Source organism: Amblyomma mixtum, chromosome 3 (genome assembly GCF_055824585.1).
Source record: "Amblyomma mixtum isolate Tamu chromosome 3, ASM5582458v1, whole genome shotgun sequence".
NCBI lineage: Eukaryota > Metazoa > Arthropoda > Arachnida > Ixodida > Ixodidae > Amblyomma > Amblyomma mixtum.
Window position 1 is genome coordinate 31,860,202 of NC_143014.1, and position 27,467 is coordinate 31,887,668.

At 45.1% G+C, this 27,467-nt stretch overlaps 1 protein-coding gene across 2 annotated transcripts; it reads left to right on the forward strand.

Annotated features, from left to right (window-relative positions):
* The first annotated feature begins 139 nt into the window (after nucleotides 1–139).
* BI-1 (Bax Inhibitor-1) lies at nucleotides 140–27,467 on the forward strand. 2 transcript variants are annotated; one of them, XM_089578582.1, is made up of 8 exons: nucleotides 140–296; nucleotides 5,866–5,974; nucleotides 10,739–10,859; nucleotides 11,973–12,119; nucleotides 14,456–14,535; nucleotides 19,194–19,294; nucleotides 26,112–26,181; nucleotides 27,289–27,467. In XM_089578582.1, exons 1-8 carry the CDS (start codon nucleotides 244–246, stop codon nucleotides 27,340–27,342), a joined length of 735 nt encoding a protein of 244 aa, XP_089434708.1. In that variant the 5' UTR covers nucleotides 140–243; the 3' UTR covers nucleotides 27,343–27,467. The 2 variants fall into 2 exon arrangements, with proteins under 2 accessions (XP_089434708.1, XP_089434709.1); XM_089578583.1 differs by lacking the exon at nucleotides 27,289–27,467 and adding an exon at nucleotides 26,563–27,257.

The following is a 27,467-nucleotide window of genomic DNA, read 5'->3' on the forward strand; positions in this document are numbered from 1 at the left end:
AGCTGGTACAGGTACGAAAATACCACTAGCCAGATGCGCTGTGATGAAAACATGGATGCAAAGACGTCACGCAGAAGCAGTGACGTAATCAAAAGAGCGGGCAACCAGCGGAAGCAAAAGATACCGCTATGAACCTGTGGCAGCACTGTCGAGGTAACCGCTGCTGGGCTGTCGTCCGACTGAGCTGACGTGTTGTTTGGGTTTTGGCATCGAATCGAGCTAGTCGTTGTGAGGCTGGAGGAAATGGAGGCGACTTTCAACATGAATGCTTTCGTGAACTCATTCAGCAACAGACTGTAAGTAGCGTATGTTGTTTTTTCGCGCGCGTTAAGGACGCGAGTACGATATTCCTGTTCGAACAGCGCTGACGTATGAAAATGGCAGTGTAGCGGTCGGTCTTATGTTATCAGAGACACCATTTTCTTGCTCGTTTTCATGAGCCCCATCTTTTTTGCAGTCATGCTTATTGCTTAGTGGTAAGTTTGTGCCATTTTACCTCGCTGCGTGTGATTTAAGGGCACATTTTCGCACTCCGCTCATGAGCAGGGTTAGACCTCCTTGGCTCTGATAGTAGCCATTGGCAGCACTTATAGAACACACCTGCGTCAAGCTGCGTTGCTGTCGTTTCAGACCTTATCAAGTGGCATCTCCCCTCCTTACAGCCCCCCCCCCCCCCCCCCCCCCCCCCCTTTGGCTAAGATAAAGGTTACAATATTAAGGTTTGTTTATTGCAAGATCCCTCGCAAGCGTCATATTTGATCCTCTAAATTGTTCCTTCCGTATATGTTATGGGTACGACTGTCAGTGTGATCGAACAAAAACTGTTTGAATCTTGCCCTTGTAACTGGAGTGCTAGCTATTACACTTCATAATGTGAAAATGGTCTTTACTAATGGCGGCGTAAAACACGGATAAAGCGATAGTCTCATGGTCATAAGTACCGCGACTTTCCGGGAAATATACTCGCGTTTGAAGGAAAGAACATTCTAGAAGTTTTAGAAGGAGACAGCGTGACGCAGCCTTTCGCATTTTCTGTGATCTAACGTAAGCTCATGTTTTTATTGCAACGTTGGGAAGTTTTTGCGTCAGTTTGTTTCTTCAGCAGGAGGGTGGTTCTGTGATTTGTCCACTTGACTGCGTTCTTGCGCGATACTCGTTGCATATGTGAATATATATGCAATTTAATAACTCTGTACCTTGCTCAGTGCAGAAATCTGGGAAGTATTTTAGTGTTGCCACGCGTCGCATTTGTTCCGTTTCTGTTGGCAGCTGCAAAAAACTGCGGCATGGCCTTGTTCCGCGTTTAAGCGGGCCGATGCCGTGCAGGGAGAGAATATACTGCAGGTATGGGACGGCGTGGTTTTTAATTTTTTTGTGGGCTCGTGAAGGTACTGTCAGCATGGCGCAGCGCGTAGTTACAATCAATAAAGAAAATACAACAAAAGATCTGGCCATGGCAGTTAGCATCGGTGGGGTTTATGTCGAATCTACAGTCGTCAGCTCAGCAGTGTAGAGCACTCAAACCAGTGAATTTCCATGCACCCCCCGCCCCTATCTTTTTCTGAAGGTACCCCCCTTGCCTAATTCGTAACAAATTTCTATTTACACTAAACGAGGACCTTTTGTCTTCTTTGTCATGAGTTTTGAGTCATAAGCGTTTCCAGTCCTACGCCGCACATTGACGGAAAAAAATTTAAATTACTACCGCTTCACTTCCACTCTCAAACCCCCCACACTGTACAAAATTACACCGTCCCTTCAATTTCAATTCTTGGATAAACTCCTGGCCTGAACGCCATTGTGTCGTGCAAAGGAAGTAAAATTTTAAGCAGGTTTTCGGTTCTATATACAATGCTTGTGCTGGAGCGAAGCAGCATGGACTTACAATTTGCCCTGGCGATTGCACTGTATCAGTTAATGAGCAGCTGGGTCAAGATTTCAATTTCACTGTTTGCTCTGCAACACACTGCTCCATTGCTCTAGACAGCTGTGCTGATGGCTGTACTAGACATCCCAGGTTATGTTGCATAACAGTTACTTGTTAAGGGAAGGACGGTTTCTAACACACATTTGGATTATACCGTTTTAGTCCTGCCATGCTTGTAGAAAGGCCTTTCTGCAGTGTTTTGCATTCTGCCTAGCTTTGATAATGACATGCATTATAATTTTGAAAAAGTAGGCGCTTTGACGGTGTCATTCGTTCAAGCTGCTCACCTAGTTGTGTGTGGAAGCATACTATTCAAGGTGTGAGGCCACTTCTCCGGAATAACTTTTTAACTGCAGATGAAAACCAAAGATTTTTCCATCATTGTTTTATTGTAAACAAAGTGTCAGAACAGATGAAAAAATTTTTACTTAAAAATGTAATAAATATACATCTGATGCCAACAGACATAACTTTAATTTAGTTCATTGCAAGTCGGATTGCTTTTGGTGTTGCACTCAAAGACAAGAACTGTGTAATGAACCAATATTATTGTGATACCATCATCTGATCTGTCATTGTGTAATAATGAAATGAACAAAAACAGTGGTTTTCATATAGGCATCTTTTGAGAAAAAGTGCACCTGGAAGAACACAAAATTGCATATTTTTATTTATTGAGGTTCATTGTACTGCTAGATAGGAAAAAATAAGTACAAATTACAATAGAAATCTTTTACAGGGATAGCATTAGGATTTCTCGTGTAAGAAGGGAACGAATGGCAAGAAAGTTGTAGTTTGAGAAAACAAGATTAGGGGTAACGACAAATGCCATAAATCAACGTCCAGGATGGTTAAAAACCATATTTGTAGCTTGTCTCCTTATGTTTCCTTGGTTTTGCTCATGTGGAGGCCACCTTTTTGTTTTGTTTTTTGTCTTTTTGCGACATCGGTAGACCAAAACAATTTCCAGGTATGCTGTTGCCACCTGTCAGGCAAGCTTTCCTTGTGTGCGGACCACTTTTGATTCCAATGTGCTTCAAAACATCTGTCATACCTCTGTGACCAGTGTTCAAATGTCGCATGCCATCATACAAACCATACTTTGGTGTTGGAATCCTGATATGGCCATCCCATGTGTTCCAAACATCTTGTGTAGCTTTTGTGAGTGGTTGAGTTATTAAATACAAACAGGAATAGACGTGAATAATAAGAAACAGCTATAAGTCTAAACTGAAAAGGGAACAAGAAAAATAATTAATAATGAAAAAATTTTGTTTTTATTTGGCCAAAAAACTTTCGGTCTCGGGAGATGCACAGGGGATTGCAACTTTGGGTGTTTCTTTGTAATGGTGTTAACTAAAAACATAATTTGCGTTGCAGGGCATTCAGGAATGAATCACCATTTTGATGGAACAGAATTTTAAAAATTTAATTAAAAATATTGCTTTTTAAATGTGGCCTCCTAGCTTAAAGGAACCTCTTTTCCTCCATAAGTGGCTGGCTGATTTACCTAGACATGCATTTTCTATCAGCCTTATGCTGTGGTGTTACGTGGGGTGACTCTCCACTACTTTGATTATGCATGTTGGACACTGCTTAATTGTTAAGGTTTAGAATTGTCCACAATTGGAGACGCTTCTAGTGCAGATAGCTTAACTTTACACCACACTGACAAAATTGTTTTTTTTTTATTTCTCATAGCCTGCGTTTAGTCCCCCCTCATTTTTGCCTAGTTTGCTGTAGATGATAGATCATGTGTGATGTGGTTGATTCCATTATGTGTGCTTATTTAGTGATGATGAATGCTGAATGGTTTCATTAGGTTGACTCTTAGTTTGATATCCATGCCTGTAGCAAAAGGAATGACTTCATGTGCTAAATGGCATTGGTTTTCATAGCTGGTGCCACAAGTCTAGGTTTATTACCATGTGTTGGTGGTGCTGACATGTAGAAACTACTTAAAAATTTTCATCAGAGCAAAAATAAACTGCTGATTAACCACATATGCTGTCGTTTTTGCCTGGCAGCTAATAAAGTTAGCTGCAAGCTGTTGTATCAGTGGACTAGCAATGCTAAACTGACATTCTGACTAAAATGTGGCACCTCTCTCATCTGAAGGGCTGTGGAGATGTAGCATTTTTCTTATTGTAAGTTATGAGTAGATCATATTTTTTTTTTGAACCAGCTGCTGCGGTGGCTCAGCGGTTATGGTGCTCGAACACGCAGTTCGGTCCCTGCCATGGCAGTCAAATTTCGATGGAGGTGAAATGATAGAGGCCCGTGTACTGTGTGATGTCAATGCATCTTGAAGAACCCTAGGTGGTCGAAATTTCTGGAGCCCTCCACTACGGCGTCCCTTATAGGCAGAGTTGCTTTGGGAGGTTAAACCCTCCTAAACCATAAATTCTGAGAACCGATTGAGCATAAACAAAGTTGGATGCGTGCAGCATAAACTATTAACTCTCTTGCTGAAGGAGTTGGCAGCAGTCATCACTGTCTGCCCTCTTGGGTTTACATCCCATCTTCCAGCACTGATATTTGTGATGTTCAACTGGCCAGCTCGTTAAGTGCTTCTTATAAACATAGCAAATTATTTCACTGGATGTCTTAAACATGGTTATTTTCATGCCATTATTTTCCTGCATCTTTCATGCCAATGTAACATTGTTGGTTGGAAGGTGCTTTGTAATGAGGAGGTCCAGTCTAATTTGAACAGCTTGGTAGTGCCTTAATGGGCACCAAAATCTCTGTGCAGGAACATTTTATCTGTAGGTCACTGTGTCCAGGATCAAACCCATGAACTTGTGCTCAGTGGCCAAACATGGGCCATGTAAATGGGGATGAGGTGTGAATTTAAGGGCTTCATCAGATTCATCAAAAGCTTATCAAATTGTTCATGGCATTAAAACTTTGAGGATGTATTGAAGTTGGTCTGTATTGATATATAGACCACATTCTAACAAAGATGCTAGTTTTACCGAAAACGGAGCTTTTATAAGCTAGAAAAGAAAAAAATTAAGTGGTGACGTTGTCACTACTGGCCTTTTTTGGAAGTAAACTGCTGTGCATAGACAGCTTTGCGGCAGTTTATGTGTAGTTTAAAAATAACATTTTTTTCTTTCCAAGCATAAGAATAGTAAAAAGTTTTCCTTTCCCCAGGGCATTGAAGTGACATTAGTGGCTTTCCATGCCCCTTTTAGTTTTTGCTCACAAAAAAGCAAACAAATTGACTCACCGTAGCCATACCAGAACCACCTTTAACACCCAGAGCCACCAATAAAAAAGACACTCTGTGCAAGATTGTTCAGTCGTCAGCGCATTTGTGGAAGTTGTATCTTCTGTAGGCGAGAAGTGATAGAGTTCAGGTCACATCCACTGCGGCCAAAAGAAATCATCATTTACACCAGAGAGGCTCCCATACAGCTATCACAGTGAAAGTTTGATATTTCACACGCTCTCAGGGTGAAAGTGAGGGGCTCCCTATACAATTTTTTACATTTTAATTAATATTGTTTAGGGTATATAAGAACCTGAATCAATATTTTGAGCCAAACGCTGCCCAAGGAAAATATGAAGCTTACACTTTATGGCATTCCTGCTGTGCATGAAGTGCTCTTTCAGAGACTTGCATAGCTTGTGTCGCCTCATTTCTCTCAAGTTATCTTGAAACTCCTGTGTTGAATGTCCACCGGCAGCAAGTGGCCTTTTGCAGTGTGGCGCAGGCGCTTGGTAATTTAATCTGGAAGTAATTTTTCAGTCTTCCTACAAAGGTTGGAAAGTAGCAACCTACAACTTATGGAGCATATGCAATGGTGCCCATGTTTTCTGCTTTAACTATCTTCTCTTGCTGACTACCATTCTGTAGCGGTTGTGTTGCTAGTGGCCCATTTTGTCCTCAAAGCTGTCATTGATATTATGCATGTTCGCCTCTTCATTAGGGATAAGCCAGTGCGTGACCACCTGAAGAATGTGTACAGCTGCCTGGCCATTTCCACCTTGGCAACAGCAGCTGGTGGATATGTTCACCTGTTCACAGATATCCTGCAGGTAAGTCACCTTCAAACTTCAGGATCACACGTATACCCATGTCACGTGGCCACTTTCTAATGGCAGTTTAGAACGAGAGAGCCCTTGAGGTTCTTAGACCACCCAACTTGGAATTGTCTGCTATTACGTAGTATAGATTTTTAGAATGGGGTGACCCTGTCGGTTAGGGGAATAGTGAGATGCCAGAGCGCATGCTCAGAACGCTAACACCTTTCGGTTAGCGTTGCCCGCTAACCGAAAAGTGGTGAAATAGTATGGCCCCCTAATGCCAAAGAGGGTCAGGCAACATGGCAGCGTCTGACGAAGCAGGGGCCGCTCGCCTCACCTCCAAATCGTTATTTTTTCTTCGCTGTGTCTCATGTTCGCAGCAAATCAATGGTGAACAAAACTTGTTTGTATCAAGATGCCCATACCACAGCATTCTAACCATGAACCAGCGTAAGTTTTAAGATTGCTTCTGGATTTGGATAGCTGCTAGGCTTAGTGCATTCGTGTTGCTTGGTCACTAAGGAGATGCGGCTTCAGAAAGCGCAGGCTTTTTAAACAGGTTGGCGCTGCTTTTTTAAAAGAGGCTACAAACTGTTGAATTTCCTAATGCGTCCTTGTAATATTTATTATTTCGTTTTGCTTATACTGATGCAAGTAAGTCTAAACAAAATTACAGTAGCAATATTTACAGTTTAGCATTTCACTTTTCAGCCGAAATGGCGCTGTAAGCGGCTAACACAATGCAGATGCGGCCGGCTTGTTTTAAATTTCTCGTCCCCGAGATTATTATACGCAGTGTGAATAGGGGGCTGCTAAGCTTGGTTCCGCTATTCTAAAACTGTTCAGTGTGGCTGATGGCCATTGCACATTGCATTTTTGCATCAAGCAGTACGTGCACCCTACTCACAGGATTGTGATTTAGCAAGATTCTGCGCATAATATGGCAGTGCCATACAGGTATTTTCTGCGAATTGCATATGAATGGAGCTGTGTACAAGTGAGTGCCCTCGGCACGTGATCTTACAGCCATACGTCTCAGTTCTGTGATTTTCTGGAAATGGGCTTCCTGACATACCCAATGGCCAAAACATGTTAGTAGAGAGGTGACCCTGATTTACGTGGCTGCATATATTGGATGCATATAGTAAAAGCCTTTTTCTCAGGTTAAGATATTCTGGCTATGACAATACATTTCGAATGTTATTAGTCAACATTTGCTAGTTGGCCGCACTATTCTCATTTATAACAGTACCAAAAGATCATATGCTACATCAGTCACAATTTGTTGTATTGCTGTTGTAATAAGTGTTGCTTCTCAGACATTCTGCAATTACACTTCTGGCTCAGGCATAGTTGTGTTGGATTTTAACATCCAAGCTGTATCCCTTGGTTGTCGTGCCTTCATAACCATGCTTGTTTTCAAATTAAGCATTCCTACAACCTAAATAGTCTTACAATTGTCTTGCTTGAAATATTGTTCTACAGTGCACAGTAGTAGGCTCTGCAGTCAAGCGTGTGGACTCCTGTCTCCTGGTGTTCACCAGCTTTCATGAGATTTGCTTAATTGACCATTGGCTCAATGGTTGTTGGAGTAGCAAGCCAGCGGCTTCTTCAGTGGACAGTTAGTACAAAGGCCTTTGAAATGCTCATGTTGTATGGGTTATCTGGGCATGCTGATAATGCATTTCATATCTTGATTGTTGGAGTAGCAAGCCAGCGGCTTAGTCAGTGGACAGTTAGTACAAAGGCCTTTGAAGTGCCCATGTTGCATGGGTTATGTGGGCATGCTGATAATGCATCTAGTTTCCTTGCCACTGAGAACTCTTGCCTTCATAATGGTGCACAGAGACTTCTTTCTTGAGTGTTCAGTGTGGTCTTGAGTGTTCAGTGTGTTCAGTGTGCGGATGAGGCTAGGAAGTTTGTGGGGATAAGGTGGCTGCAGTTGGAGCAGGAGATTGGTAGTGGGGAGGGGGGGTTCAGTTGGAAGGATATGGGAGAGGCCCTTGTCCTGCTGTGGATGTAGTTAGGGTGATCAGGATGCTGACTCCAGGAAGTAGTGTTAATGTTACATGCACTTCTCAGATACTTCATTTCGTGTCTGTGCTATTTATTTCCACACATGGCTGGAGGCTTTCATCAGGTGCTGGTATGAAGTTACAAAACAGGAATGGCACTGTTGATTTGGCTTTGCTGAAGCATGCAAGAACAGCTTTGAGTGTCTGCTAGGTTTCCATGCTTGTCTTTGAACATATCTCAATCAAGTGGAGGGGCTGTGCAATATATTTTGGTATTTTCTTGTCTAAATTTATGCATGTGTGCCCACTTCACCTACGAGTCTCATCCCATGCCATTTTGGGAAAGTTGAGACAAACGGTTGTTTGTTAATGCTTACGTATTATGGAAGAAAAGCTGGCTAATGCGCACAGAAAAAGTACTAGAGTTGCATCCATCTTTACTTTTTCTGGTGGTGTCATTGCTGTGAGTTGCTCTGTAGTGTACTGCTAGTGATTGTATCTTGGGTATTCATGTGGAAAAGTAGCACTAAAGAAATACAGTAAAAGCTCGTAAATTTGACCCCCCATCAATTTGCAAATCTGGATAATTCGAACTGCCAGCTCTGCCCGGCTAAAGCTCATGCAAGTCTGAGGCGTCGGACACTTGCTAATTTGGTTACTATGGGTCTCACATCGGTTAATTCGAAGGGGCCTCCAGAGGGAGACTGCGTCCAGGGTATGACTGGCGCAGGAAGAGATCGTCATAATAGGTCACCTTGATTTGGCTGCACTCTCTGCACCAGTTCAGGAGGTGCAGCACTCTTGCACTTGACTTGGCTTTGTGCTGCACGAGTTCTGCACTAGCCTCCCGGTGAGTTCTCGTGCAAGTAGTGCAAGGCGCACTCCATAGCAGACAGTAGCAGACGTCTCCGCGGCCATGCTTGTTTTAGTGAGCGACGTTGAAGCCACTGTTGAGACGGCCGCATACCCGGGATAGACGCGGTATCTGCGCCGTGGCCTCACCGAACAGCTGAAATGACAGTGCGCATATGAGTGTGTGTGTGCGTGTGTGTGCACGTGCGTATGTGCGTGCTCGCACGTGACTGGCTGGCAGGTGCACTGTGTATGTGTTCTCACCTTTTTGTCCAGCCTCGCACTTTGCTTTGCACCATTTCTCTTTTGTGTGCAAATATTATTACACGCAGCACGATGGATCATTTGCATAAAAGGCAGATTGTAAGATGTTTTTAATGAGTGGGTGATTGCAAAGTTTGTGATGACTTGCTGCGGTAGACATCATCCGCCGCATATAGCGGCTGGCCTTGAGGTCGCCGTCAGCTCATGCCTTCTCCTGCCAGTCAGTCTCTGATAGTCACTTTGCCAACAGTGAACGAAAGTTGTTGAGCTCAAATAAGTCCAAGTTATCAGGCAGCTCTTTCGTTCTGTAATTGGCGGATAACCGTAGTCGCCTTTCGATAGAATGGCAACAGCCTGAATCGTGCGTATAAACTCAAAGGTCTTCTCAAGCGGAAGTCTGATTAACCTCTTGAATTCAAAGTTTGTTGCTTCTTCAAGTGCCTGTTGACTCTGTGACGGTCGACCTGCGCCACTTTGCACAATGCAAAGGAAAGGGTGGTATCAAAGTTGTCACTTTTGGAATTAACAAATTTCACAGCCGCTCCAAAAATGCGCCACTTCGAACACATGCATATCGTTCAATACAGCTATTACAACCCTGCGCATATGTCAAACCACACGACAAACACCAGCACACGGCTGCAGCAGACGAACGTTTCTGCACTTTTTCACTTGATTTGGCCGCTCCACCGAGAGCATTAGTGTCAGGCTACACTCGCACCGCAAGAACTGGCGCTGCATTGACACCAGGTACTTTTGAACTAGTGTAGAAAGCAGCCAAATCAAGTAGACCCGATAACTAAACTCCAAACCTGACTTCGTACGTGCAGTGGCAAGCGTGACGGTAAGAGGGATGACGAATGGACTGCCCCTGCTGAGGGAAGTTCGGCTGCTTAGTTTCGGTTTCGCTTTGCTGAGCCTCGTGCCAGCCCGCAGCAACGGCTGCTTGATCAGCCAGCTAGCCTAAGTCAGCCGAGCACAGTCTCGCATGCTGATTGGGGCATTGCTGATGTTTTTTTTCTCTCTCTCTCTCCCCCTTCCCCTCCTTTTTTCATCATCACTTCGGCACCACTGAGCAGTTTCCTTTGCTTCTGTCCACATGCTTCCATTTTTCCAGTGGTCAGAGACTGCATGCTCATCACGTGCCATTGCTCGCATGGTGGAGCCTCCTCACACGTGACAGTGCCGCTTATGATGGATGTAACGCAGTAGCAGTGAAGTGTCACTGTGTTGCACTGCGAAGGGTGCGAGAGGCCCTTATGATTTTGGAGAAGTTTTGTTTTAGTGGTCCCAACGTGCAGTCATTAAGGCATTGATGGAAACATGGAAAAATAGTCATTGCCGTGCTGTTCTCACCTCTAAATCGGGCAGCCATTTACCGTAATGCAAACTGTGTCATTCGATAATTCAAGCTTTCAGATAATTCAGACAATTTTGCTGGTCTCTTGAAGTTTGAACTAACTAGTTTTTACTTCATCAGACAAACAAATACGAGAACGGCCAATAAACAACGGTGGTGCCTGCCCCTGTGTTTCTGTTCATCTGTTGTCTTTTTCTTTGTGCCGCTTTTCATGATCAGTGGTCAGACTTTCCCGAGCTTTCCAAACACTGAATCTTGGGTGGGGGGCCTGCTATTTCTTTTCAGGGCAACTTTTTGACAACGCTGCTTTCCCTTGGCCTTCTGCTGGCTCTCTTCGCAGTCCCAGACAATGGCAAAAACCAGCACGTACGCCTGGCCATCCTTGTTGGCTTTGCCTTCACCACAGGTATTGCTTCGTTGGATGCTTTGCAAGAGTGGCCTTCAAGGAATTGCATGTATAATCACGATGAAAAGAAATACGAACAGCGCGGCACCCACACGCTCCGCTGTTTGAATTTCTTTTCATCTTGCTTACCTGATGTTAAGAGTCACCCTAGAATGCATCGTAGGTGACTCTAGGTTAATTAATACTACTGAAGTAAATTTGCAATGAAAAGAAATGAGAACAGCAGAGCGTGTAGGGTCTGCACTATTCGCATCTTTTCATCACCCTGTACAGTCACAGCCAGAATAAAACGTAGCATGCTTCAGCAATTGAATTATTCTCATGCATTAACTAGCAGATTAGCTTTTATGCAATTAAGTTCCAGTTGTGCACTTACAATCTCTGCAATCCTTCGTTTCCTCTACGGAACATAAGGGAGAGGAGTAGGGGCGCCAAAGTCTCTCTGTTATTCTGGCCGTGACTGTACTTGTGCTTCTCATTCTACTTTGCTGGCTGGTGTTCTCACCTTGAAATGGTTGTTTTTTACATGTTGTACTTAATGGAATTCCTTGGCTCACCGCTTGATTAGTTGCAGGCCGCACCCACTTGAAAACCTCATCTTGTTCAGATTAAACAAAAAATTTTGTGAAAAGTCCTGGGCTGTGATAGTCAGCCTATAGGATATGAAAGGCGTATCCTTATGGAGTTGATTCTTGCTGATGTAATGATCAGTAGTGTTGGGAGAATTTTTTTTTTGACAGCTTTATTTGGAGACATCAAATTTTATGTTGCATGGTTAATTTTATTTGGAATGATGTGCATTATGTTTGTAAACATGGGTTACCACATGGAATTCTCCTTCACTCTGTAAATAATTTGTTGTTGAATTTTTTTTAGTTTAGTTCCAGTGCTGGTTTCAACAGCCAAATAGTGGCTTTGACATCGCAAGTAGTAGGTTTGAGCACATGTGAGTCATAAAAATCATTGTAATGGCTGTTCATTCACTTGCTGTTATATCAGCTCCTGGGGCAAAGTGATGTTGGAGCATACCAAAACAGTGAAGCAGCAACTCTTGTTAACATGTGTTGTTGTGACTTTTCCAACCTGACTGTATGCTTTTTGATTCATATAAAGGTTTGGGCATGGGACCACTTCTGGACGTAGTCATCTCTGTGGACCCATCCATCATTGCCACTGCATTCCTGGCCACATGCGCAGTCTTCACTTGTTTCTCTCTGAGTGCACTGTACACTGACCATTGCCGTTGGATCTATGTGGGCGGTAAGTGTGAACTTCCTACTATCTTTCTACTGGTTTTGGGTTTGAGGTCATAAGGAGCCTCTTTTTTTTTTTTTAAATGAAGTTTAAATGAAATACTTGGATTTGCACAGAGTTCAGTCCATGTGCATCAGTGGTTTGCTTATACCTGAGTTGTGCTGTCTTTTTTTTTTTTTTTTTTTGTGCAGCAACATAATAGCCTGTCACTTCAGTCATTTGTATCGCATGTTTTGGTTCTTCATGCCAAGTTTTTTGTGCAAGAAATGCTGAAATTACAGACAAGTGTATCCATGTTGTGCTGTAGCATTTCCGTGATACTGCCCTTTATTCTAACCATCAGTAAGAGCAACTGGCTTACAGCCCTGGTGGTGTTTTTGGGAGCATGGCATTTTCAGTGCTGTTTGCTGAGGTACCAGTCACACAGGTTCTTTTAACAAAAAGGTTGAGTTCTTAAGCTTAACATCTATAATGCTAAAATCTGAAGTGATAGTGGGTAATAAAAACATGCTTCTCTGATAATGCAGCCGCCGCAGTGGCTCAGTTGTTATGGTGCTCGGCTGCTGACCCGAAAGACATGGGTTCGATTTCTGCCACGGCTGTCTCATTTCGATGGAGGCGAAATACTAGAGGCTTGTGTACTGTGCTATGTCAGTGTACATTAATGGGGGGGATGCGGGGCTAAAATCATGACATTCACCAAAAGTTAAATTTGTATTGCTGTGTTCTGGATTTAATAAAGAAACTTCTCACCAAATTTGGTTATCTGCGCTGTATAAAAGATGGAATTCTTTTCATGAGACTGTGGTATGTGTTTGCTGTTGAAAGCACCTGTAAAAGCTTTTTCAAGACTTAGCTATGAGTGGCGAGAAACCAAACACGAAGAGAGTGTGTGCATTAGTTCGTTTTTTGCACGTTCTAGTCATGGGAGGTCTTCTATAGGGAGTACACCAGACTGCTAAATAAAAACTAAAAATGAAAGCTTAATTTTGGCTGTCGCAACTGCAGATCAGCTGGCAAACTGGAACAGAAGCTTGGATTGGCGGAAACATAGCACATGACCTTCCAGTGCTGTTTTAGTGCCACTTGGAGTCTCACTAAGCCGGACCTAGTTTTAGCTCTGTTCGACGCTGGTTGTTTGTTTCTTTCCAAGCAGCCAAGAAAAGCATTTTACTAGTGAGTGCTGACAAGGTGTTAAAACAGCTCTAAAACTTGGGGGAAAAAAAAAAACAACTAAGCAATTGCTATGGAGCAGCATCGTGTTGGGAGTAGGGAACTTGGATTAGTTTTGGTCATAAAATAAATAGCATGTACTGCAATCTTTGAACCTATTTTTCTCAGTTTGCACATTTTGGGGAAACAAAACCTAAACTATCATTTCCAAACTACTTGTCAAAAAGCCATTTTCAAGGTGGTTTCTAGACAAATTTTGTAAGGAACAAGATGTACTATTTTTTTTTCTAACTCAAAAAATGATTAATGTCTGACATATAACGACAACAGAAAAATAGCATCATTTTTAAAGTGATGACATTTTTATAGGAATGACTTAAAAAATACACTCCTGGCCTTATCTTGCACTATAAACCACCTAGAAGATAGTCAAAATTAGTAAATCATGATTGTTGGAAATTGTAGTTTTCCTAAGCTGACAGACCTAATTGCTCTATATGATAGCTATAAGTTTTTCTTGTTTGTGCTTGATGATGAAATTTGAATAAAGTCTTTTAACAAGAAGCAAAACCATCCCTGAAATTATCAAAATTGGCACAGCAGTTCAAAAGTTGACCCGTCAACCTAGCATCTCCAACCTTAAATAACCTGAGGTCGTCGAAATTATCCGAAGCCCTACACTACGGCTTCCTTCATAGCCTGAGTCGCTTTGGTGCATTAAACCGCATACAACCAAAACCGATCTGTGATAACGTGGACTAGAGACGTGTACAGGGCATTCACAAAGACGTGAGGCAGCATGGGGATGCTTTCGTGCTAATGTACAAACGGCTGAAAACTTAGAATTTTAGTTTTGAATAATGGGCTTTTCCTCAAGAGGCAGTGCAAAGATGTATTTGGCTTCAACAAAGGAGTTTCTGAGATAAAACATTTCAGAGTTAACAAGATAAAAGATTGCAGGAACTGTTTTGGTAGTTTAGCTTCTTGCTCAGCCTTGCAGTATAAAATAATCCAATTCAGGATGTTTCAGAAAGCTTTCATGGTGGTGCACAGGCTCATGGAATTTATTACCTCTTGCTTGTTTCAAGGGCTTACTATCGTTTTGAATTCCTGCCATAGCTAGAAACATTCTGTTTTCGACTTTGTAAAGTACTCTTCACTCGTTTCAGGAACTCTGATGTCAATCCTCTCCGTCATGTCACTCTTCACCCTGGCCAACCTGTTCCTGGGTTCATATGTCCTGTTCCAGGTAGGCCACATGGCATACAGCCTTTCCGGGTTTAATACAGTTTACCTGGATGTAAGGAATCTCCATGTAGTGAATTCCTCAATTTTGCAGTCTTTCAATTCCTTAACGCTGCTGCATTGAAGAGTGTTTTTGGTGTTTTTGTAATCTCCATGTAACAGAGGTGTTGTGGCGGTTTGCCTTGATATGACAAACTGACTATACCTGTTGTTTATTACGTACTGCTGCGTTAATTGAAATTTGGTCAAAGCACGCAAAAGTTTCATGATGCACGAACTGCTATGAGAGGAATGCCTGTGATTGCAATTAGCAAACACAATTGACACAGTGCACCGTTATCCTGCATGATTAGCGCCTCTCTGTCCGCAGTTTTCACTTTTGTAGCGTCGCACCAAGTGGCGCTACAACAGTTCACATTCAAGAGCTGTGTAAAACAGCAGGGCGCAGCAAAGAAGGCACGGGACATGCAGTGCGCCTCATTCTCACCACTTGGTTGCTCGTGTCATTCTGGGGCCGGCAGCAGATGTGTAGCTGTAACAATGACGGCAAAGTGTTCCAGTCACGCGAGGCAAAGACAACAGTTTCCTAGGGCAGCGGTGGCCAGGGCAGACTGGGAGAAGGTGGCCAGGGCAGACTGGGAGAAGGTGGCCAGGGCAGACTGGGAGAAGGTGGCCAGGGCAGACTGGGAGAAGGTGGCCAGGGCAGACTGGGAGAAGGTGGCCAGGGCAGACTGGGAGAAGGTGGCCAGGGCAGACTGGGAGAAGGTGGCCAGGGCAGACTGGGAGAAGGTGGCCAGGGCAGACTGGGAGAAGGTGGCCAGGGCAGACTGGGAGAAGGTGGCCAGGGCAGACTGGGAGAAGGGGCACGCGGGAAGATGCGCGTGCTTCAGACTCCCCCTTTTCAACTCTCCCCGCCTGACGTGTAGTGGTTTCATATGATCTGCGGCAGAGATGATGGCAGTTTAGATGGTGGCTGTTGCTGCAGTTGAGTATTACCGGTGACTTCGAGCAACCAGTGTTCACTGTGAGCAATCTGCTAGGTGATTCAATATAATTTTACATTTTGGTTTCCATTCTGCATTGTCCATTTGAGCGTTCACTTGAAAATTACATGTAACGAAAAATCTTTTTTTGTTGTTACATCCTAGTTTAAGGGAGGGTGAGGGTCTTAAAAACTTGTCTTTATTTGTCAACATAACTTGCTGAAACTTGGCATGCAGGTGTCATAGAATGCTGATTTAAAATATGCATTAAGGTTTCAAATATCTCGCCTGGAAGGAAGTATATGGCAAAATAACATCCCAGTTAGGCCATTTCTTTGACTTTTATGATAATTTCTCACTCAGAAAAGCTTTTCTATAGGAATATGAGACATTTCCAATGGTTCACCTAAAGCCTTCCTTTTTCCTTTGAACATGATAGATTAGCACTTAGGTCAAATGTGGGCTAATTACTGCCACCTTGTTATTCTAAAGGCCCGTGTGCTGTGCGATGTCAGCGCACGTTAAAGAACCCCAGGTGGTCGATATTTCTGGAGCCCTTCACTACGGCGTCCCTCATAGCCTGAGTTGCTTCGGGACGTTATAAACCTAAACCTGAACCTTTTTTCTTTGATTTTGTTACAATCAACAAAATGGCTTTATAGGCATTTTGTTAGCTTGAGGATGTGTGTATGGCATTTGCTAATGACTTGCTTATTCTTAAAGCTTTCTAAAAAATTGGAAATTGGTTTTTGAGGGAAGAAAACGGCGCAGTATCTCTCGCATCTCAAACACCTGAACCATGCCGTAATGGAAGAGATAAAGGAGGGAATGAGAGAAGAAAGGAAGAGGGGCCGTAGTGGAGGACTTCGGAATAATTTCAGTCATCTGGGGACCTTTAACGTGCACTCACATCACACAGCATACGGCACCTTTTTTCGTTTCGCCTTCTTCGAAACGCGGCCACCGCGGCCGGATTCGAACCCAGGATTAAAGCTCTTTAACTGAGAAATTACCATAAACGCCCTTAAAGGGCCCGTGCCCACCCCAGCGCAGCAGGCACTCTCTACCTCTCTTTGAGCGAGCCTCCTCTCCTTCCATTCCCTCCTCGAAATTCTTCTCTCCCGCTCCTCGTCGAGTAGGCTCGGCAAGGCAAAATCACCCCTTCCTTCTCCGGTGTAAGCCGGAGGCGTGGTGTCTGTGGAGTGCGTCACAGGGCGACGTCATGGCCCCGCCTTCAATAGAATTCTTTTCTTGGTTTTTGCATTTTCTCCGCACACTGAACGATCGAGAGGCCAACTCCCAACCAACTCCCTCAGTTTTACTATTTTTTTACTTTTTATGGCTAGGGTTCAAGGCTGTCGCCGCACGCTCCCTCCGCAGTTTTTTTTTTTTTTTTGTTCCTTCATGCGGCTTTGTAGGCATGAGCCAGACCAGAAGGCGCTGCGGAAAGCCTTGTGCAGACGACGCGACGCCAAGGCTACGCCCAACCTTCTCCCGTCAGTCAGAACGATGCACCAATGGAGTGCCTTTAGCGAAAGTAGCCCCCCTTGACGTCAGCGGGGTGCAGAGTAGTGGGCCGGGCCCGTTTTTGAAGGAAGGAAAGAACGAATGGGCTTTGATTTGAATTTTCGCAGCTTTTTGGGGCGCGCATGGCTCTAGTATTTTGCAGAGGTTATCTTCGATGCCTCATCTATGCAGTGGGCTTGTTTTTCAAAAATGTCCGGACCCTGGGCAGTGGCCCTTTAACCCTTTCGCTGTCGGGTGTATTTCTGCCCGTGACGCACCCCCAGTGTCGCACGCATCCGGGATGATGGTCCGCTGTTTCAACATCAGAATCTGACGATGCGGAACTCGCCTCTTCCTCGCATGAGACGCTGTCCGAGTCCGAATCTGAGCTCGGCTCGTATTCAGAATCGGAAGAGCCACCGCTCCAATGCGCAGAGGAAGGTCCCGCGCAGTCAGCCATATCCGAAAGTAACCGCGCGCAGCGGGGGTGTGCTTTCAGTGGCCCGCAAAATGGAGAGAAATGGGACGCTGTGTAATAAAGATGAGAGAGGGAGATGGAAAAAGGCTAAAACAAAGTTAGAGGAGCTTTACGTTTGCTGCTGCCAGCCGCAAGTGAGGGTGCGAGGAGAGAGCGAAACGCTAACGATCGAGTCATGTGTCGGTTTCTTTGACTCTCGGAGTGGCAACGGTGCGCGCCCTTGAACTTGAAGCGCCGTAGCTCACACGCCGATAGAAGAAAAATAAAAAGCTGCAAAACAGCGGCAGATGGCAGAACAACCCTTGGACCCATAACCACACGCGGGTGCGTCATGATCGGGCGAACGCGGAGCGACCGCGCCACTCAGCAAAGAGAGAGGGGTGGGATGGCAGTCGCTCCGTACTCTTCACTACACGTACCAAAACAGTAAGGGGCGAAAATACGAACTTGTAGAAAGATTCAACAGATGGCGCGGCTAGTCCAAGAGTGTCAGCTTTGCGCTCAAGCGCGAAATTTTGAACGCACGATAGAGAACGTACTGGTACGTCAGTGACACTGTGGGGGGGGAAGCGCGAAAACGTACCAGTACGTCCGTGACAGCGAAAGGGTTAAGAAATGATCTAATTAGGATGTTGTTTTGCCATATATTTCCTTCTGGGTGAACTATTTGAAATCAAAATGCACATTTAGAACCTGCATTCTATGTTATACCTGCATGCTAAGTTTCAGCGAGAGATGTTGACTAATAGTTCAAACAAAAATCTTCAAGATCCTTGTCCCCCTTAAGGGTGGGTGGTACCCGGGCTAAGTTGTTTGTAGCACTGTGATGACTGATAGTCTGAGCCAATCAGAACAGCATGCACTGCAAAAGATGTTCCTCTGTGACCCTTTCCCCACAACTGGTGGCTTCATCTCTGGGAAAAGAGGAGCACCAGTGTCCAGCTGTCGACTGGGCAGACTCCATGTTTACGAATGGCGGCACTTGGCAGCAGACCTCTGCAGTGCTGTGTTCGTGCGGACTTTATGTTTAACCAATAAATGAAACGCTGTGTGTAGTTTCAAAACACCATCCTGATTTGCCTTTTCAATTACTGGAATAATTGCTTGAAAAAGTCTCAACACTGCTGAAATATTTGAGGGACAACCTTGTCTTCCTTGGCCCCTAATGCACGAGAGAGCTGTACCTTTCACAGTACTGCAAACAACTTGTGAGATGAAGTGTAGATAGCGTTGAATAATAATGGGACTGGAACTGAAAGTTTGGGCTGAATTTTTTTTGTATACCCAGATATGCGAGGCGGAAATTAGACATGCTGAAACCTGGGGGGGGGAAAAAAAACTTGTCTAATACAGTCAAATCCACTTATAACAATTCTGAAGTGCCATGGAAATACCATTGTTATAACCAATAATTGTTATAACAGGGTTGTGCTGAAAATATCATAGAACACATGCAAAAGTTGACAGTGCCACTACCGACCATTGTTATAACCGGTAGTGTTATAAGTGGGTTTGACTGTATGTGGGTTTGTACAATGTAACTGTTCTTCTGGGTACTTTTTCTTGTGTACATAACTTTTCTCATATGTTGCCGGAATAACCAAGCTTTGCAGAACAGTTGTGTTGTGGCAGTGTTGTGCCTAGCAAATTGATATAAGCTTTATTTGCCTTTTAAAGCTAGCAATTCTTTTTCAGGCCAACCTCTACCTTGGTGTGGCTGTTTTCTGTGGCTTTGTGCTCTATGACACCCAGCTCATCATCGAGAAAAGGAAGCGTGGGGAGCGTGACTACATCAGGTAACTGCATCAGTTTAATATAATCCCCCTCCCCTCTTTCTTTTTATCTGCATGATACTCTTAATAATTTCACTGGCAAGTGTGTGTAATAGCATGTACAGTTGTCTCCCAAAATGCATGGCCCACGACTTCATCGGGCGCTCACTGCCAGTGTGCATAAAGTGATTATAAATTGCGCCCTCTCCAACATGTGGGCATGCATAGCGCTTGATAAATTTCATGTGCGGCGTTTGTCTGTTTCACCACCGGTGCTCGCTACGAAGGGGAGGGTGCCTGGGTGCTTGTGCACCTTGCACGGCGCGTGGCACACGACGCATGCATCGAGGCACCCAAAAAGTATGCCAGGGCCAGGTGCAGTTACTTTTTCAGGCTCTTCAGTCGTGCTGTAGCAGCAAGCCTAGGGTCGCGTAGCGTCAAGCCACCACTAATGGCCACTTTGTATTTGTGGTCGTGGAAAAAGTGCAGTTTATACTTTATGTTGGCTGGCTCTTTACCAAGCTCCCGCTACACCCCACTGTGCGTATATCGGAGTGTATAATTTAGGGAACATCAAGTAGGAAAGTGAGCATGACACAAACTTGATAAATTTCTTGTGTAGGTGTTCATCTGCTTGGCGATGGATGCTTATGGCTGAGGATACCTCTTCATACCTTTTGTATTGTTTTATTGGCATAGCACTACCAAATGTGCTCACCGGTGTTACGCCTTGGTTATCATATTCAAGGGCGTCCGCAGAATTTTTTGCAGGGGGGGGCCCCGTTGGTGCCCCGGGGGGGGGGGGGGGGGGGTATGTTCGTAGCAGAAAGGCGCTATTTGCGGAGTAAATTTATTTATTTATATATAAATAAAAATTAAACAAAATGCACACATGAAAGAAAAATTACAAACAGCAAATTAAAGCGCGGCTAGGAGAGGTACATTGGAGTTTCCCAAGCAACCACCGATATCCTTCGGACGGCCGACAGAGGTCTATTTCGGATGTTCTGTACGTCCGCTGAACATCCGCAAACAGCCGGTAGACGTCCGTCGGCCGTCCGAAAGGTGGCCAAAGGTATACGGTTCGCCCGCCGACGGACGTCCAGTTGAGTACGTCCATTGGCGGATCTTTCTCGAATATTCGCATATATGGTGCATGCGTGATTTTTTCACTCCGCGCAATGCAATAAAACTAAAAACAATTTGATGCAGCACGCATATTTTATTGTGGTTGATGATACATCAGCAGAGCAATGGGTTACATTCGGAAAATTTCTTAAATCTGACTCTTCAAATGTGGCAAGCTTGGGATAACATCCGTAATCTTCCCACCCACAGGATTTCTGAAATAAAAAAGAATGCGGCAAACATCAGTCATGTGAAACAAATGGCACAATGCAGTAGCCCAAGTAAAAACATTGGAACCAATTAATAGAAGTGTTTAATGCTGCAAGTATAACAGACAATGCACTTTAACAAACACCTCAATAAATATAAGGCAATAACAGCTCTCACTTTTCCACACCATATTTGACAATGTATCTGTTCTTTATTTTCATGGGCCTTAGGGCACTAACCTGCGCAGCACTGTAGTACGCGACTGTGCACAGAAAGCCGCAAAGCTTCCGTTGCGAACCACTGCGACCTCACGTGCTTCCTATGGTCTGCCTTTCGCGCGTTGTCACTCTTTATATAGGCACAGTGAACATAGCGATGCCTTAAAAATTAACAAGATGCGAAAACACTCCGTCCCGCAACTTCGAAGAGGAGTGGGAATTAGTCGCGCGAGTTGAGGGCTCCCGCAGCTGTGTGATATAGGCTCCCGAAAGTGTGAGAACAGCACACACTTGGGGAAGCCATCTCCTAGCGCTTACTGCTCCCACTGTCCTGTGAACGAATGTTATATGAGCATACTGCATTGTCCTAGAAGCAAAGTTCCAAGAAGTGTACTGGATACATACCTTCGTAGGCAATCACATGTGCACTAAGCCTTCTTAACACCAAGGTCGACGCAGTACGGGATTCCGCTGTTCCAGAAGAGCTTTAGGCGCTTCCCGTATCTTTCGAATTGCTTAAGTTACATGCAACTTTCGTCCACAGACCGAACAAAGCCACATTTTATAATAACAGAGCTATAAAGATCTGCGCGACAACACTACGCGACATATCAACAACAGCGTTACGGAGCCGTACTGATGGATTGGATTGGTCTGACCGCGAACTGACATCTATGATGATGGTGATAGCAGAATGCACAGGAGTTTTGATGCTTACGAATGGTTTCAATGGCAAGTTTAGCTAGCAAAACAGTGTAATTTGGAGAAGTTTTATAAATATAAAACTAGTCATTGAGTTCTTGCAAAATTCTGCAACACCTGCTTCTCCTCTTAGATAAATTTAGCTTGTTGGCGGCTCTTGCACTACAGGTAGGAGTGGAATCGTACCAATTTACAAACGTCTTCGCGTCAAACCCTCCAACTGATGCAAATAAAACAGTATACATACACGAAAGACTCGAATTTTCTGTGAAATAAAAAACTTACATACTCATGGCCTGGGAAAATACTCGACCTTACATCCTTCGGACGTCCACCTCGTCTCTCATGCGGATATACAAAAGTGGACACTGTCCGTACGTCCGGCGGATGTACGAATACGGATATCCGAAATCGGATTGTTTTCGTACGTCCGATGGACGTTCGATCTCGGCAAAGGACGTTCGGATCTAGCTCGTACGTCCGACGGATATCTGTGGTTGCTTGGGTTATCAACGAAGAAACAACTAAAATTAATAAAAATGCAAAAAGATGCTATATCACTTCGTGGAGAAGAGTGCTCAGTCTTGCTGCATACGGGTTCTCGACTCACCCGGATTGATGACCAGCACACAGCACAATATGTTCACAAACACGCAACTACAGTCACTCAGTCAGTCTTCCTTGAACAGCAACTGTAGGCGCCTCGGATTTTTCTGGGCGAATTGCGTAATTACACGTGTGATAAATTCACTTCTGTGCTTCATTACACGCTCTCGGTGCACACTCATCATACACATTGATTGGAAAAACTGTTGAACGCGTACGTTGAAAACAAAAGATGACTATATATACAACGAAAACTTATTTACAAGATAAATGCACGCTCGCAGCTTCATACACCTCGCTCCATCTTGCTTGCGCATCCGCACAGTCGAGCAACCGCACACACACTGCTCTCCGCTCGTCGTTTTCTCGTCCGCTGTCTTGGTTGTTCTCAGCTTCGCTGACAACCGGCCACTAAAAACACCCAAGCACAAACACAGAGGCGCGCACACGTGCAAGGGCTTACTTGCCGCAGTATCCCCGAATGCGCACTTTGGGGGTGAAAGGAACGCCGCGCAACTTCCGAGGGGAAGGGACACTCGCCACTCCAGTCGGAAAATTTGTTTTTGTGTTTTTATGGGGTTCAGAGCCCCAAAACGACTCAGGCTATGAGGGATGGAGTAGTACAGAGTTCCGGGTAATGTCGACCACCTGGGTCTCTTTACCATGCACTGACACGCACAGTACATGGGCGCTGTTGTGATTTGAGGCCCAGCCAGAGGTGACAGGCGAGCCAGGCAGGCGCCATCGGGCTGCGTTGACCAAAGGCGCTGGTTTTCGCAGAAGACGCAAAGAACGCTGGTGTGGGGGCGCCTCGGGAGACTGCGTCGCCGTGAACAAAAGCAGCTAATCCCCTTTGACGGAGATTCTGAAAGCGGCGCTTCTACCGAACTGCGCTACCCGTGGATCGGAGGAGACAGCGAGCGGCGGCGGCGCCAACTCATCGCCCGCTTGCCCCTGAGCAGCCCGACAAAGCGGGGGTGGACACGGCTGATTTTACCTTCCCTCAAGAATTCATCGGTGACCGGCATAACGATAGGCGAAAACAAGATGCCCCGTGCACTGTCTGCCTCCGTGTCGCTATCTCTCTAGAGATCAAAGAAACAGACACCCATCTCAAGGCGGCTCGAAACACATGCTCGCCGGTGCCGCTGTATGTCTGGAACAGGTCGCCCTTCAGTAGAGCTAACGATGGCGTGGTTTGAAAACGGCGGAACGACGCACGCCCGGACGCGGCATTTCGCAGATGTGACCATGCGGGGCTGCTTTTACCCTTTTGACTGAGCGCACCACCGCCCCTGGCGTGCGGCCATCACTTACTCATTTTCCAGGGGGGTGCAGCCGCCCCCCCTTGCCCCCCCCCTCCGGACGCCCATGATCATATTGCCACGTATCATTGTAGCGTCCGTCGTTCGCGCAAGGCCGCAGAAAAGGGGTGTTATCATTTTTGTTTGTGACGCGAGAAGCGACCGGACTTATCTCGATTGTTCACAGCCATAAACAGCTGCATCTACGTGTTTCTAGATTACTCTAGATGATCTCGACCTGTTATCTCGAAGTTTCCTTGCCGGCTTTAAATTGAACGATGCCGCGAGCAGCGGGCATGCGTAGTTCGACGATTGACAAGCACGCTTGTTGCTTACGCCGCCACCGAGTGGTTCAGTTATTTTGCGGGCGCAAGTCAGCCCAAATAAAGAGCTTCGTTTGCAAGTCTTTCTGGTGTCTTCCTGACCGCTGGACTGCCGTCACTACAACGTGACATCTGGTGGAGGTGCTGGGTAGCCTTCCAGGCACCGGACAACCCCTGCAAGTCGTGATGCCAGCCCTATGAGTTATTCCCCGGAGGAACTGACTCCAGCCTACCACGCCGCCTCTGGAGCCTCCAGCTATGACTTACGCCGCAGCAGTGCGCCGTCCTGCACCTCGACGACGGGACCCAAGCCCCTATCGCCCTTAGCCAGCTGCGCTGGAGCGCCGCCTTCTCGCCCCAACTCGCCCGTCCTAGGGGCGTCGCACACGGCCGAGGAAATGCGACGAGTGGAGAACTCCCTACCAGCGCCGCCCTCAATGCTTCCACTGCGGAGAAGCCGGTCACATTCTTCGGTACTGCCCATACAGGAGAATGAGCATCCGAGGGTTCCCTTACGACGCCCCACGACCCCGACCCGGCCAGCGACCAGCCGAAATCAAGTTTTTTTTGCGTCGGGAAGGATACTCATCGCCGAGCCGCCTATCGCGTTCTCCGTCGCCATCGTCACCGCGCTAAGTATCTCCTAGCCGAGGCTACGCAGTGCGTGGACGCTTCCCCAGCCCCCGAAGATTAAACTGAATAAAGCAGCCTCTGGAGGTGAGGTTGCTTCTGAGCGCAAGAACTAAGATCCTCCATCAACGAAAACAAAAGACCATGCCCCCTACGACGAAGACGACGACCCCTACGACGACTACTACGACGACAAATAAGACGACAAGAACTACGACAACACCGACGACGACGACGACGACACGGCCAGACTTGAAGCTTTTACCGCTGCCCTTACACCTTATTAGGAACGCTAAAGGACTCTAAGTTCTCGAAGCATTCTCCGTGTTTAATTTCATTTTAAAGCATCGAGACGATGCTTCTTTGGAAGGGGGGTAATGCCACGTATCATTGTAGCGTCCGTCGTTCGCGCAAGGCCGCAGAAAAGGGGTGTTATCATTTTTGTTTGTGACGCGAGAAGCGACCGGACTTATCTCGATTGTTCACAGCCATAAACAGCTGCATCTACGTGTTTCTAGATTACTCTAGATGATCTCGACCTGTTATCTCGAAGTTTCCTTGCCGGCTTTAAATTGAACGATGCCGCGAGCAGCGGGCATTCGTAGTTCGACGATTGACAAGCACGCTTGTTGCTTACGCCGCCACCGAGTGATTCAGTTATTTTGCGGGCGCAAGTCAGCCCAAATAAAGAGCTTCGTTTGCAAGTCTTTCTGGTGTCTTCCTGACCGCTGGACTGCCGTCACTACAACGTGACAATATTTTAAGACCTCCCACATCTACTCCATCGGCAGCGGCATTTTTCTGTTCATAATTTCATCTTCCTTTTCTCTTGATCTTAGCAGCATTGGCAGGATTAGGAATTTGAGCTCTGATTTTACAGAGGTGACGTCCTTCCCATCAGTAGCATCCACCTCATGAGTAGGATTTTAGTCCGAATCGCTGTTGCTATCCGTATAACTGCTGTCCTTTCTATCATCTCTGCATGGCACTGTCGTTGTATTAAAAGCCCTCAGGTCCATCTAGAAATGTAAAAGAAAAAGTCTGTTAGCTAGCAAATAAGGATTTCTTGATGTTGCATGGCAATTCTGGTAGCAAAGAAACTGCCTTGAATCTATCCCTTATAGCCACCTGATGCTAAAACGCTACATACCATTCACAGTGTATTTGAGCCACCAATATATTACACCAGTTTTTTTTTTTTATGACTCGTTCACTTATTGTATTTTTCCAGATTGCGATTAAAGTGAGCAATGAACGGGGTTCATGTAGCGTTTCCGCAGTGTAGGGCAATTGTCTTCGAGCAATAAATATTTAGTGTTAATTTACCATTGATCCACCTTGAAGAAAAATGAAATATTCCTTATGCTCCTTGATTTCGGTACTGTTACTTCCTCTGTATGTAGATCGTTATCAGGTGCGAGATTGCCATGGGTAGTAGGGTTCGTGCACTTGCACTCTGAACATGAACCATACCTGTGTTATTAGCAACACATTAGTGTGATCAATTGATTGCATTTAAATTTTGCCCCCTGTGGCGCATCATGGTCACTGCAATTGGCCAGTTAGGTTGACAGGATATTAAAATGGCGGACCTCAATGTGTTGGGTGAACTTTGTAAAGCTTTTTTTTTTTCGCATGTTCTTTCTCTTCTTCCCAGCATGTGAGCCGGAAGCTGGTTTATTTTTCATTTCGCAAACACGTTTTGTTTTTATCTTTGCAGACACTCTGTTGACTTGTTCTTGGACTTCATTAGCATCTTCAAACGCCTGCTCATTATTCTGACTCAGAAGGTAAGATCAAACGCTGTCCATTGTGTGAAGTTGCAGCCAGTTTTAGCCCTGAGATGTGCCTTTGCCTTAGCTCTTTTAAGGTGGTTAATTCTGAGATTGTGAGCTTGCTCTTGTTTGTTGTACCTTGTGCAGTCTCAGAGGAATGGAACTAAGGTGAGGCAGTGCAGCTTGTGTAACACAAGACCATTTGGTCATTTTTCAGAATTTGCTTTCAGCCATCCTTTTGTTTGTGTTATGTGTGTGCAGTGCCTGTTTACTGCACACTTCTGCCCTGTCACCCATGTCCTGTTTTGCACTCTGGCTTATAGTATTTTTAAGTGCATCTGCACAATACTTTCTTCCTTCCTAGCCCCTTATGCCAGTTTCTTTGTCCTATTCCAGGAGAGTAGCAGGCGTGAAAAGCGGAACTGATGTCTCGCCATTTGCAGAGAGTCGGTGGTCCCTTGGTTGACCTGCGTACACCCTGTTCAGTTTCCTGTAGCCAGTCAGTTCAAGTTTGCCAAGCACTGTCAAAGTCCACTTCACTAGAATGCTTACCTCTAAAGAAACCTGCAGTTTGTAAAGAAACATGGCTGTGGGGGAGAGGACTGTGACGAGAGCTATTGCATGGCAAGATTTCATGGCCGGGACTTGTTTATCAAGTGTAATCCTTGTTTTGGTGTTGAAGATGAACACATAACCAGCATCTCCTGTATGTTTCAGATGCCTAAAGCCATGGCTAATTTTAATTCCTGAGAATGTAAAACTAACTTTTTGTGTAAGTCTGTAGTGAACAGATGTCATGCTTATTTTCATTGTGGTGTCAAGTGCTAGAGTTTTTTTGTTGAATACAAGTGTTGTGTACATCTTGATGTTCCAACATCTGACCAGTGTACATTTTCAATGCCTGTCCCAAAATGAGTGTGCAGTGGGAATTAGGGATGCATAAGGGTTCACAGTTCAACACACACATTGAAACTGCTTGAACTCGCACAAAAAGTAAACCATTGACAATCATAGTTTGCATTAGTGGGTTTGCTCTGTGTTTGTGGGGGTTTTTGTGGCTCAATAAAAGTTGTCAAAGTTCTAGATCAACAGTAATGTGTCAGTCATCTCTCTTGGTTCCAGGAATATGACAGTTCCAATGACAAGAAGAAAGATTCCTGTGATGCTAAGTATTGAGCTGAACTTTGTCTTTGAACTTGCATCCTTGGCACCTTATGTAGTAAAAATTATGAAATAAGGTTCATACACATGGAGTGTGTTCTGGCTGCGTTTACCATTAAATTCAATTGCAGCATCTTGTA

What these genes read in the sequence shown, in the direction of transcription:
- BI-1 (XM_089578582.1), top strand. Translation starts at nt 244, where the DNA reads ATGGAGGCGACTTTCAACATGAATGCTTTCGTGAACTCATTCAGCAAC. An exon ending in TGTTCACAGATATCCTGCAG is followed by an intron (nt 5,975 to 10,738) that starts GTAAGTCACCTT and finishes ATTTCTTTTCAG; the next exon opens with GGCAACTTTTTGACAACGCT. An exon ending in GGGGAGCGTGACTACATCAG is followed by an intron (nt 19,295 to 26,111) that starts GTAACTGCATCA and finishes TTATCTTTGCAG; the next exon opens with ACACTCTGTTGACTTGTTCT.